Consider the following 16,527-nt stretch of genomic DNA (forward strand, 5'->3'; position numbering starts at 1 on the left):
ATTTCACGTTGTAATTTGTTGAGGTTATAACACAGACTACTAAGAGATACTGGTTATAACACAGTCGTCGCAGGCGAAGATTTTATTTAAACGATGAGTAAAAAGTTAAAAGACTTGAAATGGCAGTCTGTAGCCTTGGACGGCTTTCCAGCATCCATGGGAGACAAGTTACAGGGGTTTGTAGCTCTAGAAGAGTGTACAAGCTACAGCTTAGATAAAGATAAATCACGCACTAAAAAGGTATGTTATTACAGCTTCATTTTGTACCTGATAACTTCAACTTAAAAAGAAATCCTTAATCGTACAGTAAAAGTATGTACAACTTAGCTGAAACTTGTTCTTTTCTTTGTAGATAATAAAGAATTATACATTTTAACATTCACTACTCTGCATTCATTAAACTCATCAAAAGACATTCAAACGTCAGTAAAAACGTCTCTCAAACCAATAATAATCAATACCACACTTCACATTGCAGAAAAAGCAACAAAAGAAGCGAAAAAACAGCAAATCTGTTGAAGAATCAATTGAAAAACAAATACCAAATAAAAAGACTAAACTCAGCAATGGATTTGTGGTGGAAACGTGTGATACCACCACGCCGTCACTTACTAGCGAAGAATGCAGTAAAACTGTCAAAATGGACAGCAAAAAGCCTAAAAAACAGCCTAAAACTATAAGGAAACTGGGTCAAAATGTAAATGAAGTAACATCAGAATTGACACCGGAAGATATGTTGTCTTGGGCTGAGTTTAAGTTACCAGACGAGATAATGAGAGCCTTAACGGAGCTGGGCTTCAAGCAACCCACTAAGATACAGCAGCTGACACTCCCTGCTGCTATACATGGTAAGATTAATTAACATAATTAAATTATCTTGAAAATTTCCGACCATTTATTTACCATGAATTTTTAGCTGAAGGAAAACATTGTTGGGCAAAAATTCCACCTAGTTCAATCAATCACTTAAGAGATTTAATAAATATTTATTTTGCAGGTCGCCGAGACATCCTGGGTGCAGCTGAAACGGGTAGCGGAAAAACATTGGCATTTGGCCTTCCAATCCTTACTGGCATCATGAAGCTAAAGGAAAAAGCACTTGCTAAGGGTCTAGATGTCTACGACATACCTTATAAAAAGAGCTCCGGTAAGAAACAAGAACCCCCAAAGAATGTGAAAGAAGTTAGAAGGAAACGAAAGAGACCAGTTAAAAAAGAAGTAAAGGAGTCTTCAGAAGACGGTTACAGTAGTGGTGAAGATGATAATGGTGATGAAGAAAACAAAAATGGTGATGATTCAAATGAACAGTTCATAGAAGAAATAGAAATCCCTTTAAGGAAAAAAGAGTTGTCAACAGATGAGGGGAATGACAGTGACAATAGTGCAGATTATGTACATTTATCTGACATATTTAATGGTGATGATGATGAGAAGTCATCAACAGATGACGAAGTTCAAGAGAAACTAGTAGGTGAAGATAATGGGGATGATGTTGAAAGTATAGAAACAGAGAGCCAAGATGAAGTTGATGAGGATAATCAAGGTACAGTAATGAGAATAACTTACCATTAAGAATAATTACGACTATTGACTAGAAGTTAGTTAAAAGAAAGGAAATGAAAATGAAATGATATATTTATTCCAGAAGTTAGTCCATAAAAACAATCGATAACAATTAATTAGAAGTCAAATAAAATTAAAATTAAATTATGAATAAAATGAAAAAGATTGAATGCATGAAATGCATTAGAAATCAATTTAAACCTTATCTATGGCAATAAAAATGAATGTATGCATTTTTACCAAGCAATCCCTTTTATTAGGGTTTTTAGTATTACGTAATTTTACATCATGATGTCTAGACACTGACTGGTTTAGGAAAAAAAGAGTTTAGACATAGGTACATTTATGTTGACACAGGGTGACACTTTTTCCCGGCCCGATAATACCGACATGGAAATACCGACCCTGTTTTTCGTGTACACGCCCATAGAAGCTCATGTCAGTTTCTATGGGCGTGTACACTAAAAACAGGGTTGGTATTTCCATGTCGGTATTATCCGGCCTGGGGAAGAGTGTCACTGATGACACATAAGGTCTGGACTCATCATGGGTGTGGCATCATCTGTCTGTATACAGCTTTATGGCTTAAATAACTTGAAAGCTTTCCCCAGGTGTTGGTTGTGTGAAAGTGATAGACGACATCGAGATGCCAGGCAGCGAGGTGGTGCGGACGGGGTCTCCGCTGTACGCGCTGGTCCTGACCCCCACAAGAGAACTGGCCATGCAGATCAGCCAGCATTTGAAGGCTGTGGCCAAGTATACAGGTATGTACATTAATATTACCTATTCTGGCTGAGACTATTATTCTGACTCTAACACTTTGAAATGAGTGAGACCATTATTGACATCATTTATCTATCTAATACCATTAAACGAGCAATTATTATAGCTTGGTATTATTTCTGGGAAAACGCTGGTTACAGTGTTTTAGCCCGAGCAGAGCTCGGTCGCCCAGGTACTTCTCTTTAGATGAAACTATCATTCTGTCACTATCTCTTTGGATTACATCACTATTCTTATGTTAACACTTTGAGTTCAGTGAGACCATTTTTCTGACGGATGCTAACACTTTCGAATTGAGTGAGATTATTATTCTGACATTAACTTTTTGGGTGAGGCCAATTTTCTGACATTATATGTTTGAGTGATACCACATTTCTGACACTAGTTCTGAGCGAGACCATTATTATTACACTAACTCTTTGGGCGGGACCATTATTCTGACACTAACTCTTTGTGCGAGACCATTAATCTGAAGCTAATTCTTTGAGCGAAACCATTGTTCTGACACTAACTCTTTGGGTGAGGTCATTATTCTGACACTAACTCTTTGTGCGAGACTATTATTCTGATGCGAATTCTTGGAGCGAAACCATTATTCTGACACTAACTCTTTGGCGAGACTATTATTCTGATACTAACTCTTTGGGTGAGACTATTATTCTGATACTAACTCTTTGGGTGAGACTATTATTCTGATACTAACTCTTTGGGTGAGACTATTATTCTGATACTAACTCTTTGGGTGAGACTATTATTCTGATACTAACTCTTTGGGTGAGACTATTATTCTGACGCTAACTCTTTGGGCGAGACCATTATTCTATCTCTTTGGGTGAGACTATTATTCTGACGCTAACTCTTTGGGTGAGACTATTATTCTGACACTAACTTTTTGAGCGAGACCATTATTCTGACGCCATATATATGACGAAAAAATATAAATAAAAAAATAAACTCTTAGGTATCCGGATAGCGCTAGTGGTGGGCGGCATGGCGGTAGTGAAACAAGAACGCGAGCTGCGGCGCGGCCCGGAGCTGGTGGTGGCCACGCCGGGCCGCCTGTGGGAACTGGTGGCCCAGGGGACGCCGCATTTGCAGCAGCTGCCCACTGTCAAGTGAGGGGGTTGTAATACACTCTGGCCAGCGAAAGCTGTCCACGCGAAAACGCGGCAAAGTAAAAAAAAAAGAGGCTGACAACACTTGCTGTACACTGATTAAACGATGTTGATACTTAGACATTATTTAAATTTGCCAGATGTTAAAAAAAGTTGATGATGCACTTTAGGAAGTCCTTGGTAAATTCTATGACCTTTGTCAGTGCTCATTTACGTACAGTCAAGGGCAAAAATATCGACACGGCCAAAGTTGCAAAAATATGTATACACAGCCTTAATGTTACGTGCATAAAGTCGTGTATACTTACATATTTTTCTAACTTTGGCCGTGTCGATATCTTTGCCCTTGACTGTACAGTCCAGACGCATCAATTTTTGGACGATTTTGACCAGATTGGCATTAAATAATATCTTCTGACATTTTAATTCTATTAATCTTAAAACATTTTGCATTTTGAGGATGGTTAAATGAAACAAAAAATAATTTATTTATTTCTTATAGCAGAAGTATCAAAATTATCTAAGCCGGGCTAGAATGACAATATGTCAATTTTGACAGTCTCAAAAATGTTACCAGATTAAAGTTTCGTAAAAAATGCGTGGTCAGCTTTCGCTGCGAGTCTAGTAATAGCTTCAAACTCAAACTCAAAATCATTAATTTGTTTGTTTGTTTGTTCGGCGAATCGAGAACTAATGACTCCGAGACTTCACCATGGTAACAAGCTGCACTAAAAAGTTGATTGACTTAGGTATTGTTTTGACATAAACTTAATCGGGTTGACACTATTTACCGGCCCGGATAATACCGACCCTGTTGTTCGTGACGCCCATAGAAACTGACTGACCGGGTCGGTTATTTCCATATCGGTATTATCCAGGCCGGTAAATACAGGGAGTCTCTACCCATGGGACTCTAAATCCAGGGTTCGATTTTACTCGCATAACCTACCGCATAACTGAGTTATTTTTGTTCTGCTACTTTTTAAAAATATCATCATCCCAGCCTATATACGACCCACTGCTGGGCACAGGCCTCCTCTCAGAACAAGAGGGCTTGGGCCATAGTTCCCACGCGGGCCCAGTGCGGATTGGGAACTTCACACGCACCATTGAATTGCTTCGCAGGTTTGTGCAGGTTTCCTCACGATGTTTTCCTTCACCGCAAAGCTCGTGGTAAATTTCAAATGTAATTCCGCACATGAATTTCGAAAAACTCAGAGGTGCGAGCCGGGGTTCGAACCCACGACTCTGTTTGAGAGGCGATAGGTCAAACCACTAGGCCACCACGGCTTTTACAAATATGACCACTGTTAGTTTAATTTTTTTTTTCATACAAATTAAATGTAATTTTCAATGTATGCGATACAATACTAAATTAACGGCACATTGATAAATGTTTATCTTAGAGATGTCAAATAAATGACAAAAATTATTTCAAGGCCCCCGTACCAAGAGACAGCTAACACCGCCATGTCTGATACACTGATTTAACGATTAAACTGTGAGGTTTAATCATGTTTCGGCGAATAACGTTTGGCAACCTGTTTCATTTCGCAACTTTTCATTTCCCAACTGTTTAATATTTCTGAAAATGTAAATATTTCAGGATTTTTATAAAACTAACCTAACCTTACCTAAAGGGTTCTACACGATGGCCCTGAAATAAATCCTGAAATATTTACAGTTTTAGAGTTTGCGAAATGAAACAGGTTGCCAAACGTTACGTTGCGAAAAGGCAGTACTCGATATATGACGAAGGGTGAAGGGTGAAGGGGAAGGGGATATGAGGAAGGGTGAAGCAATACCATGCCCTCGGTACCGCTCTGCTTTCAGAGCATGACATGAGTGCGTGTGAGCTAACTTTGGGGGCGGCAGACGTGAACTTGCCTTCGAAATCCAAAAGCTTAATGGTTACTTGACCTGAAATGTATATTTCAGAACTAAATTATTGTTATTATTATTTTAAAATTTATGACGGTGGAAGCATTCTACACTTCCACTGAACGTAGATATAGTTTAGATATAGTTAGTGTTTAGTATTGTAACTAAGGGACCCCATACATCCCTGTATTTCTTTTATTATTATTTTTTGTATTTTTTTTTCTTTAATTGTATAATGTAGTTTTTAAGTATTTTATTTGTAATTATATTTTTATGAAAAAATGACTTTCTGCCAAGTTTCTTGCGGCGCATTCTTCTTGGCAATGATGGTCTTTCCGAAAGCGCTGGTATTTAAAAAAATGACGTGTAAAAGTGCCCGTTGCGGTCTATTTACTGAATAAATCATTTGATTTTGAATTTGAATGATCTAAATTTATATTTCTTGAAATTGTTACAAAACAAAAGTAGCTTAGTTTTGTGAGTACAATTGTACCTTGAATTCAAAGCCCCATGGTCGAGAGACACGCTGTAGTATCACCCATAAAGTTGTTTTGCCTAGATTCCTGGCCATAGACGAGACGGACCGCATGATCGAGCGCGGACACTTCGAAGAACTGAACCCGTTGCTGGAGCGCCTGAACTCGTCGCCGGAGCAGCGGGACGCGCGACAGAACTTCGTGTTCTCCGCCACCCTCACTCTCGTGCACGACCTGCCTTCGCACATGAAAGGGAAGAAGGCAAGTTACTTTACTGAATTGAAGTTTCTATACTAATATACAAGCGTGACACAAAACAATTATGAAATAAGGCTGGCGCTGCCAAGAGCGCAGTCAGCGGTATCGGCAATTTTTGAAAAAATATTAGTTTTTCTTTTACAAATATACAATTTTACCCGCAACTGTGATGAAAAACATTGTATGTCGCACGGGCAGTAGGTACTTGAATTACGAACATCGACTCATTAAAGCCCTCAGTCTTCGACTTCGGGCTTCTAATAGACTCTCGTTCGTAATTCCTTGTTTACCGCCCTTAAGACACAATGTACTATTACAAAGTAATGTGTTGCAGGTGACGAAACACGGCAAGATAATAAACCGTAAGGTGGAGAAGATGACGCCCGCGCGGAAGGTCAAGCGGCTGGTCGCGCTGCTCGGCATGACCGAGCCCAAGGTCGTTGACATCACCGCTGACAACTTGGGTGAGACACTCTGACCCTCTCGTTCTGAGCCTCCTCTCAGTGCCCAGAAATGGGGCGTAGTCTAGTATAGACGGAACCCTTTTCCTGACACTAACTCCATGAGCGGCCCTTATTCAGACTGCTTTGGTGATTTAGCCGAATATTCGGTAAACCTGCCGAATATGCCGAATACCGAATATAAAACGAATATGCGGCCCATCCCTACTTAATACCAATGTGTACCCCCCAGGCACGGCCCAGACGCTGACCGAGTGCAAGATAGCGTGCGCGTTCGAGCACAAAGACGCGTATCTGTACTACGTGCTGCGGACACACCCCGGACGGACCATCGTCTTCTGCAACGCCATCGGATGCGTCAAGCGGTGAGTTAACAGCGTGTATAGCTGCTGAGCTGGCAACGTTGCATTTTTGTTAGTTTTCCTCGATTACTCCATAAAAATTGAATGAAAATTAAAAATGTTTTCTGATAGAACACTTTTTAATATTTAAGTTAATGTGTCTACTTCAATAGTTATTCGTGATAGACTTTTATATTCCTTAAAAACGAATTAATGTTTATGACCGGTTTTTAAAGAAAATAAAAGTCTATAACGAATAATTATTGGAGTAGACACATTAACTTATATATTAAGAAGTGTTCTATCAGACAACATTATTAATTTTCATTCAATTTTTATGGAATAATCAAGAAAAACTAACAAAAATGCAACGTTGCCAGCTCAGCAGGTATACACGCTCTAACGCTCTTTATTTATTTTCTCAAAAATGTCCGTAAAAGTTGACATTATTCTTTACATATCAAAAGGTGAAGTGCATAGTTTATGGTCAGCGAAAAATTAAAAAGTTAAAAAGATTGCAGGCGCGCTAGCTCGACAATAATGAATTAGCGCGCCTGCAATCAGTCACTTTTTTTTAAAGTTAAAAAGGCCATGGAAATGTTGGCACAAGTCGTATACAGCCAAGTCTAATGGCCGGTATCAGATATTTTGTTGGAACTCCGGACTCTATTGGGTCTGAAATAGCTTGTGGTGTTTTCGGTGGAAAAATACACCTGCAGTTTATTTTTAATGTAAAAAGGCGGGAAAGCATAAGAAAAATATTGGAATAAAATTAAATTATATAATATATTTTGAGAAAAAGTTTATTCTATTTCAGAATTATTCACCATTTTTGAGAAAAGCTTTATATTAGTCTCGGCTGGAATAGCAATTGCTGGCTTCGTATTAGTTGAATGGACTCGCAAGCTCGTCCGTTTAATACTCATACTCAGCCAGCAATTGCCTACTTCCAGGCCACGACAATAATCTACTATAACACGACTACAGTGCGCTCCTAACAAAGAACACGGGACGGCTATACTGCGCTTTGACTTTGTTTGAACAAATGGCATTTTTATGGATACCTATCAATATACTATACAAAAAGCGTGTATGCAAATCTATTAGAAAGCCTGAAATTCAGTGCAAAAACGCCATTTCGCGAATCATCATTTCGCGATGACTGCGTTCTTCGTTAGAATACTATTTTTAACCCCCGACGCAAAAAGTGGGGTATTATAAGTTTGACCGTTATGTGTCTGTCTGTGGCACCGTAGCTCTTAAATGGGTGGACCGATTTGAATGCGGTTTATTATTCGAAATCAGGTTTTCTAGCGACGGTTCTTAGACATGTTTCATCAAAATCGGTGTAGCCGTTTTTGAGATATTGAACTTTGAAGTGACAAAGTCGGGGGTTTTCCAACTTTGTGTTAACCAAAAGGTTACGTTATACACACACAAACATCACGCCTGTATTCCCAAATGGGGTAGGCAGAGGCAGAGCACACGAAACGTTACCGCTTCGGAGCCACTTTTAGCAATTTTAGGTTTAAAGTTTGACAAAAACGGTACAATAGTGACAGGTTGCTAGCCTGTCGCCTACGGTATACCTTAACCTACCCTACCCTAACCTACCCTACCCTACCCTACGTTTACCTTATGGGGTTATTACTAGTTTTATTTGGGGGATTGCAAACAAGTTAGCCTCCATGTTACACTGCTTACTTATACGAGCAAGTGTGATGAAACAGTTATTTACTGCAGGCTGGCGCAGCTGTTCTCTCTGTTGAAGTGCAACCCGCTGCCTCTACACGCCGGCATGCCTCAACGACAGCGGCTCAAGAACTTAGAAAGGTAATTGGAATTGCTCTCAATTTTTTTTATATCCTATTTATAAGTTACCGGAATTATAGCTAACCTTATTGCTGTTTTTTAGTATTGAATATAGCTTGAAGGGGTTGGTAGGCCATGCCTGATGGCGCCTGTATCTACATATATATCCTGTATAACGAGGAAGCTGTCGGCAGGTTCCGCGACGACCCCCTCGGCGTGCTGGTGGCGACGGACGTGGCGGCGCGCGGGCTGGACATCCCTCACGTCCACCACGTCATACACTACCAGGTGCCCAGGACCGCTGAGGTAACCATCGTTTTGTTGCAACACTAACTGCCGGCATGTGACACATGGTATATGGCATAAAAATAAAAATACAAATACACAGAGAGGAGAACAAAGGCGAGCTTATCCCTAAAAGGGATCTCTTCCAGCTAACCTAGTTAAGAGAAGACAATTGTAAATTGACAATTGGAAGATTGCTGGTGATGTCTTCAAACCAAAAGGTAAACACGTCCATTGATAATGTCCTTCCTGCGTTACAAAGGCAGTTTTCTCTTCTTATCTTCAATTCTTAGTGGGATTGACCCAGAAGGCTGAATTAATGTCCAATGTTGTGAATATGTTGAATTTCTTGTCTTAATCACCAGGTCTTCAATCATGGAAATGGTTGTGCTTGAGGTACCACTATTTTATTTAGATCTCTAAAATCTATACATATCTTGATTTTCTGTTGTCCTCTTTTTTTTGAAGCTAAAGTTACCGGTGCCGCAAAAAGGACTATAAGATTCTTCTATAAGTTTTTTATCAAGTAACTTTGCTATTTGTTCTTCAATTTCCTTTTTGTCTTCAACTGAACATCTATATGGCCTTTTAACTGCAGTACTTGTCCATAAGTAGATCAATACGTGCTTCATATTCTCTGACAGTGCATGTCATATTTGTCCTTTGCAAATATTGATTTGTAATCATCAATTCAGATTGTAGATTTCTAACTTTTGTTCAGTATTTAAATTACTCATAGTTATGCTTGAAATCTTCTTCTTTTATATGTTCATTAAATTAATTGAACATGTGTTTTTGCTTCACTTTCCTTTTCCTTAGAAGTGTTGTTTTTATCATTTTTCTTGTACAGTAAGATCTTTTGTGTTTTCTTTTTTTATTCTTCTTCTTTTTTTGAATGATTTCCAAAATTTTCGTCTTGAACCAGTTTAAACTGTTTTATAATATCCAGTCCAATCAGAAAATCGTACTTGAATTCTTCTCCGTCAATTATATAACATCAGCTTTTTTCTTCGATATCAAACATTTTTATTGTAATAGTTTGTCAAACCTTTTGTCTTTAACACCATTAATTGTGATTAAGTATCATTTTTGAATCTCCGTATCCTTCTTCCTTCAGTCTTAATAATTTTGAATTAATTTATAGAAACGTTAGAGCCCGAATCATATATACCAAATATTTCTAGTTTTCCATTTAATAATAGTTTGACTTTAATTAATGGTGTTATTATTCGTTTTTTTTATCGTTATTTATTGAGTTCGACATCAATCACTGAATTATTTACGGCTTTACTATTTATTCTCTTATGGTTATATTCTTCTGTCTGTTTGAACCAACACTTGTCTTCGGATGGAACCTAACGCCTTTATTTAAATTTTCACAAATCGTACATGGTTTTATTTTATCAGACTTTACTTTATAATCATAGGCAGTTCTTTTATTCTTGCTGAAATACTTTCTGTTTACTACATATTCATGTTTTCCAATTTCATTGTAAAGGCTTGCAGTTGACTTCACTGTTTCTTTATCAATTTTATCCATTATATAATCTGGCAATCCCATTACAATAAGATTTATCATTGTTTGGGTGTCAATTTGCTTATTAACCTCTAATAGCAGTCTTTCTTTTTTTGTCGCATATAGAGGATAAGCAGACAATGAAAATTACGTGCGGTAAAGAGAAAAAAAACAGAAATACTCAAAAGAGAGAAAATAAATACAAAATTATTTACAAAACGAAAAGAACATATAACAATTTGATTACTTGGAGTTAACACTTGACAGATGGGCGTGCCTTCAGTCAATTTTCAACTTTGAGGTCATACAAATAAAATAGTTTTTACATAATCTGTAAACGTGGGTAGCGGTATACTAAAAATGCCTTTATTTGTATGACGTCAAAGTTGAAAATTGACTGAAGGCACGCCCATCTGTCAAGTCATCATCCCAGCCTATATACGTCCCACTGCTGGGCACAGGCCTCCTCTCAGAACAAGAGGGCTTGGGCCATAGTTCCCACGCAGGCCCAGTGCGGATTGGGAACTTCACACGCACCATTGAATTGCTTCGCAGGTTTGTGCAGGTTTCCTAACGATGTTTTCCTTCACCGCATAGCTCGTGGTAAATTTCAAATGTAATTCCGCACATGAATTTCGAAAAACTCAGAGGTGCGAGCCGGGGTTTGAACCCACTACCCTCTGCTTGAGAGGCGATAGGTCAAACCATTAGGCCACCACGGCGATATGGCATACGGCATCTGTCAAGTGTTAACTCGAATTAATTAAACTGTACAAACAATTGAAAAAGCGAACACAATCTCGTCTCAGGTGTCAGTGTCTAGCATGTGGCATGGTTTACCTGGATTGTGTAGATATATTTCATAGATTTGAAACGCTACGGCATTGAGCCAGCTTATCGTAAGAAATATTCTTGTATATTGTTGTACAGGGTGGTACCTGTATACAAGAATTACTTACCTGTATACAAGGACTTTAATTTCTAACCCACGACGGAACCATTTCACAGTAAACGTCATAGTGACATCACATTAATTAACAAGGAAAATCGTAATGACTTTTCCTTTTAAACGGTTTCTTCATGGGCCAGGTATGAAAGTTCTTGACTGTATCCACATTTAGATTTGTAGTGTCCGCAATAACTATAAAACATACAAAGATTTGTTCTTAGGAATCACGTCATCGATTTTAGGTACAAGAAAAAATACATAGATTATAGATTAAAAAAAAAACTTGTACTCAGTTCGGGAATCGAATCTAGTCGTTTTGAAAAATAAAACTTACCAACATTATTTCTATTAAATTTATTGCAGAAACATGAAATACAAGAATTTAATAAAACTTAACTATAAACTAACTACTTAACTTAAAAACTTAATACTACTAAATTCTATTTGGATATCGATTGTGTAGGTCATCCTAGTACTATTATAAATGCGAAAGTTTGTGAGTGAGTGAGTATGTTTGTTACTCCTTAACGCTGAAACGGCTGGACCGATTTGAATGAAATTTGTTATGTAGATAGCTGAACATCTGGAATAAAACATAGGCTACTTTTTATTCCGATATTCCCACGGGATAGGGATAAAATCTCGAAACAACAACCGCTGGGCTCAGACTCATGAAATTTTCAATGAAAACCACGATTTATCTTTGAATCAATATTTTTTTTTTTAGAACTACGTGCACCGCAGCGGGCGCACGGCGCGCGCCAGCCGCGAGGGGCTGACCATCCTGATGATGGAGCCTCTGGAGGCCTATCGCTACGCCAAGCTCTGTCTCACGCTCAACAAGAGTGAGTCCTGCCTTTTTGGCCTCTTTTACAGGTCGATTCACAAGATAGCGAATGCATTGAATGAGTGAATAAATAAAGTAAAATGACTTAATATGTTCTAGTGCATAAAGTGAAATCTTCGTCTAAGACCGAGGTGTCAACAGCCAGAAACGAAAAAGTTTCTACATATCAATCAAATCAATGAAAATAAATCAATGAAACTAAAAAATATATAGTTTTATCATACTGCATTAAAAATAAAAAGTAAATAGAAAGAGTAGACTGCAGATGCTAAAGCTTACAACTTTAAAGGAACGCAGACAGCGTGGCGATTTAATAGAGACCTACAAAATCCTTACCGGGTATTACGACCTGCAGGAGTTCCATGACTTGTTTAATCTTAGTAACAACACACGTCTGCGCGGCCACCAATTTAAGCTATCTACTGAACGATCGCACAACAACCCTCGTAAACATTTCTTGTGTAACAGAGTGATCAAGACATGGAACAAACTACCAGAACATGTAGTCTCAGCACTGAATGTGAACCAATTTAAGAACCGGCTCGACCAACACATTAACAATACAAAGAATACTTAACCAAGGAACAGCTAGATACAGGCACCTATCAGTTGCTTGCAACTGCCTGCCTGATAATTTATATAATAATAATAATAATAAAGTGAATAATTGTTTCCACTGTTGCCTTTTCATTTCCTCGCAATCGAAGTGAAAAGCAGAGTGTAATACTCGAGTATTAAACCCATTTTCCCCTCGACGTGTCTACTCTGCCTCTCCCTGCCCCCCCTCTCTCTTTTTGAGCCATCAGTAACCTCTATATTCCCCAGAGTCGGAGCTAGCCACGTTCCCGGTGCCCCCCCTGGGGCTGGACTCGATGAAGGGCACCGTGAACTGCGCGCGCGAGCTGGACGCGCTGCTGCTGCGCCGGCGCCGCGCTCAACAAGCTGTGGGCTGGCGGGAGCGCGCCGCCCGAGAGATGGACATGATTGTGGACGATGACGACAGGTTAGTGTCATCAACTTACACTAGGTAATTATTATCCCAGCCTATATACTTCCCACTGCTGGGCACAGGTCTTTACTAAGAAATTCCCTCTTTATATGGAAACAAGAACATGGATTTTTGAGAAATTTCCACAATAAGAATTCTGCGGTTGAGAAAGAGCCGCGGGCGTAGGTAATGTTATTTATAACTGTTCAATTTATTTTCTTCCATCTACTATTTTTTTCGCTGTAGTGAGGTGAAAAATTGCGTGTTTCGCTCAGCTGTAAAATTGTTTAGCATGGCCTTTGAAACCCTCGGCTACGCTCAGGATTTTTATTTGGAACACCTCGCTTCGCTCATGGTCCAATCATCCTAAGATCCTTCGCTTGCTTCGGTTTCAAAACAGCACTCGCGCCAAACAGTAACTTTCCACCCTTGAATAACAAATAAGTATTTCACTTCTCATGCTCGTAAACTTCGAATTTATGCTGGATCTAGGCGAAATAAAATGACTTTTTATGCTCTATTGCATTAAGTCAAATCATCGTTTAGGACCAAGGAAATCAGATGTCAACGGCCACAAACAAAAAGTTTCTATATTTTTTTTATATAAAACTAAAAATCAATCAAAATAAACCAATAAAATTAAAAAATATAATAAATATAGGTACATAGTAAGCGAACGATTGTTACCACTGTACTGTTGCTATTTCATTTCTTCTCAATTGAAGTGAAAAGCAGTCTAAAACTCGAGCATTAAACCCATTTTTCCCTCGACGTGTCTATTCACCCTCGCCGTACTGGCCCGGGTGGCTAGAAGAACGTCTCGGGTAAAACGGCTCGTTTTATGTTCTTGTTGTACAATCCACTATTGTTCCATGGCAGCCCCGCAGCAGCCGTGGACCCCGGTTTGGACAAGGCGGTGAAGCTGAAAAGTAAGCAGCTGGCGGGTCTGCTGGCGCGGCCCGCGCTGCCCCGAGGGTTCTCGCACAAGTTCCCCACCCTCAACGACCCCCAGCCGCTGGGGGGTGTCCACGGGCCCCAGGAGAACGCGCTGCAGGTCCGTTGTTATTTAACAAGATCAAAAAAGTTTATTCTGCAAGGAGGCAAAGGGCTCTTTAACATGTCACTTTTTTAACCCCCGACGCAAAAAGAGGGGTGTTATAAGTTTGACCGCTGTGTGTTTGTATCTGTCTGTCTGTGGCACCGTAGCTCTTAAACGGGTGGACCGATTTGAATGCGGTTTTTTTTATTTGAAAGCAGGTTTTCTGGCGATGGTTCTTAGACATGTTTCATCGAAATCGGGGGTTCCAACTTTTTGTTGATTAGGTTAGGTTATTATAACCACCGCTTTCGGAAAGACCACGATTGACAAGAAAGCGCCGCGAGAAACTTGCCACAAAATCATTTTTTTTTTTCAAAATAAGGCTGCTTTTTCACCAGAGATTTGTGCGAGAATGTGTTTTTCATGAACAGACAGAATCGCTTCATTTACTTATCCTTTACAGCGCAGTTCTAGTGGAAACTTGCAATGTTAGATTATCAGATGGACATGCACCATCAGCCAAATAAGTGGTCTATCAAATTTTAAACAAGTTCTTGTCCAATGAAAATGTCGCTAAAATGGAACTTTCCAGTTGACAGACACGTCTATTGGCATTATTGTTTTGTGACATGCAAACAGTTGCGTAGCGTGGACTAATGTAGACGTGGGCGAAGTCATATCAGCGAGGCCCACTCCGCCCGCGCGCCTAGCTACGCCACTGCATGCAAACGATTATCAACTTTAGAGTGGTAGACCACATATTTGGCTGATGGTACCAATTTTTTTCTTTGGTCAATCAAACTAAAATGACAAGATGGAGCTTGTCAAAGTTCGGGATGGGAGCCGGTGACGTGAGCCATATCTTCATAATTTTTAGGGCTCCGTACCCAAAGGGTGCCAATGGAACCCTGTTACTGAGACTTCACTGTCTGTCTGTCCGTCCGTCTGTCACAGGGCTCTATCTCTTGAGCCGTAACACTTGAAATTTTTACAGATTATGTATTAATATGGCCGCTATAACAACAAAACGAAATGTATGTATGATTTATTTTTCAAAACGACCGGGTTCGATTCCCGAACTGAGTATAAGTTGTTTTTAATGTGTGAATGCAGTTTGTCTTATTACTAGTTCCTAAGAACACATCACCACTGCTAATCCTGCCGGGAAGTAGCAGTGCTTGCACTGTTGTGTTTCGGCGTGGAGAGTAAGACAGCCGGTGAAATTACTGACACTTGAGGTATCCCATCTTAGGCCTCTAGGTTGGCAACGCATCTGCAATCCCCTGGTGTTGCAGGTGTCTATGGGCGGTGGTGATCTCTTACCATCAGGAGACCTTCTTGCTCGTTTGCCATCCAGTTGAATAAAAAAAAAAACATCTTCGTATGTCTTATAGTTTCAGACTTTCCCATACTGACCGATCTAAACGAGCCACCCTGTATATTTTTAGTTCTAGCCAATTTGTTAATGTTTTTGTTATTTGCTAGGTGATGAAGAAGGCGATAGAATCTGGAGAACTGAAGCGTGAGAAAAGGAAAAGCAAGAATGCGCCGTTGTTGAAACTGCAGAAGACTCTGAAGAATAAATAAAATATTTCATTTAAAAATGCTTTTATTTCTAATTCCTGTAATTATTAATGAATTAATACTGAGCAGCAAAAAATCTGGCCCTCAAATGTATGCATATGTTAAGTGCGGCAAATTTTGTGCTGCCGAGTATATTATAATATTAAGTTTCATAACCATGTATCTATCTATAACGAAATCTTAAAAAAAACACTAAAGAACTATTAGTCCATGGGCCAATCAACTATTTTACCGACACTTTGGGCGTCACCTGCGTTACCAAAATTGTCTCTGGCGTTACCAAAAAATCGTACTTCCACCAAGATATTTCACGGTTAAATAGCTTTAACTTACGTAGGATGGCATGTGTTCATGTACACCATCTATTAAATTACAGAAAAAACATGCTTACTCACAAAAATCGGCAATTGTTTGAAAATTGTCGCGGACAGATTAGTGTCGGTAAAAAAGTTGATTGGCCCAAGAAACTCTTCAATTATGCATAGATATGATGATTAGACAAATGATTGTTATCGGTTCAATTATTATGTTAGGTATAATTACGGTTAACCGTTGAGAAACAGGTGAACAGTGTGTACAAAACCCAACTTTTTCCATAAAGAGGTCTCTCCCAGTTACTCTTCGTACGA

The 16,527-nt window shown here is 39.2% G+C and overlaps 1 protein-coding gene across 1 annotated transcript; it reads left to right on the forward strand.

Moving 5' to 3' along the window:
- Nucleotides 1-8: 8 nt before the first annotated feature.
- Nucleotides 9-15,918, forward strand: LOC141441698 (ATP-dependent RNA helicase DDX24-like). Its single transcript, XM_074106505.1, has 14 exons — nucleotides 9-240; nucleotides 479-848; nucleotides 998-1,543; nucleotides 2,175-2,327; nucleotides 3,308-3,461; nucleotides 5,902-6,079; nucleotides 6,411-6,540; nucleotides 6,770-6,902; nucleotides 8,622-8,711; nucleotides 8,885-8,996; nucleotides 12,168-12,285; nucleotides 13,113-13,290; nucleotides 14,155-14,329; nucleotides 15,800-15,918. The coding sequence occupies exons 1-14, from the start codon at nucleotides 94-96 to the stop codon at nucleotides 15,899-15,901; spliced, it is 2,586 nt and encodes an 861-aa protein (XP_073962606.1). The 5' UTR covers nucleotides 9-93; the 3' UTR covers nucleotides 15,902-15,918.
- The last annotated feature ends 609 nt before the right edge of the window (nucleotides 15,919-16,527 follow it).

This window comes from Choristoneura fumiferana, chromosome 24 (assembly GCF_025370935.1).
Source record: "Choristoneura fumiferana chromosome 24, NRCan_CFum_1, whole genome shotgun sequence".
In the NCBI taxonomy this organism is placed as follows: domain Eukaryota; kingdom Metazoa; phylum Arthropoda; class Insecta; order Lepidoptera; family Tortricidae; genus Choristoneura; species Choristoneura fumiferana.

Bases quoted from the DNA above. Each gene is read 5' to 3' on its own strand.
- LOC141441698 (XM_074106505.1), top strand. From the start codon at position 94: ATGAGTAAAAAGTTAAAAGACTTGAAATGGCAGTCTGTAGCCTTGGAC. The intron at 241-478 runs GTATGTTATTAC...TTCACATTGCAG, and splicing joins ATAAATCACGCACTAAAAAG to AAAAAGCAACAAAAGAAGCG. The intron at 849-997 runs GTAAGATTAATT...TTTATTTTGCAG, and splicing joins ACTCCCTGCTGCTATACATG to GTCGCCGAGACATCCTGGGT.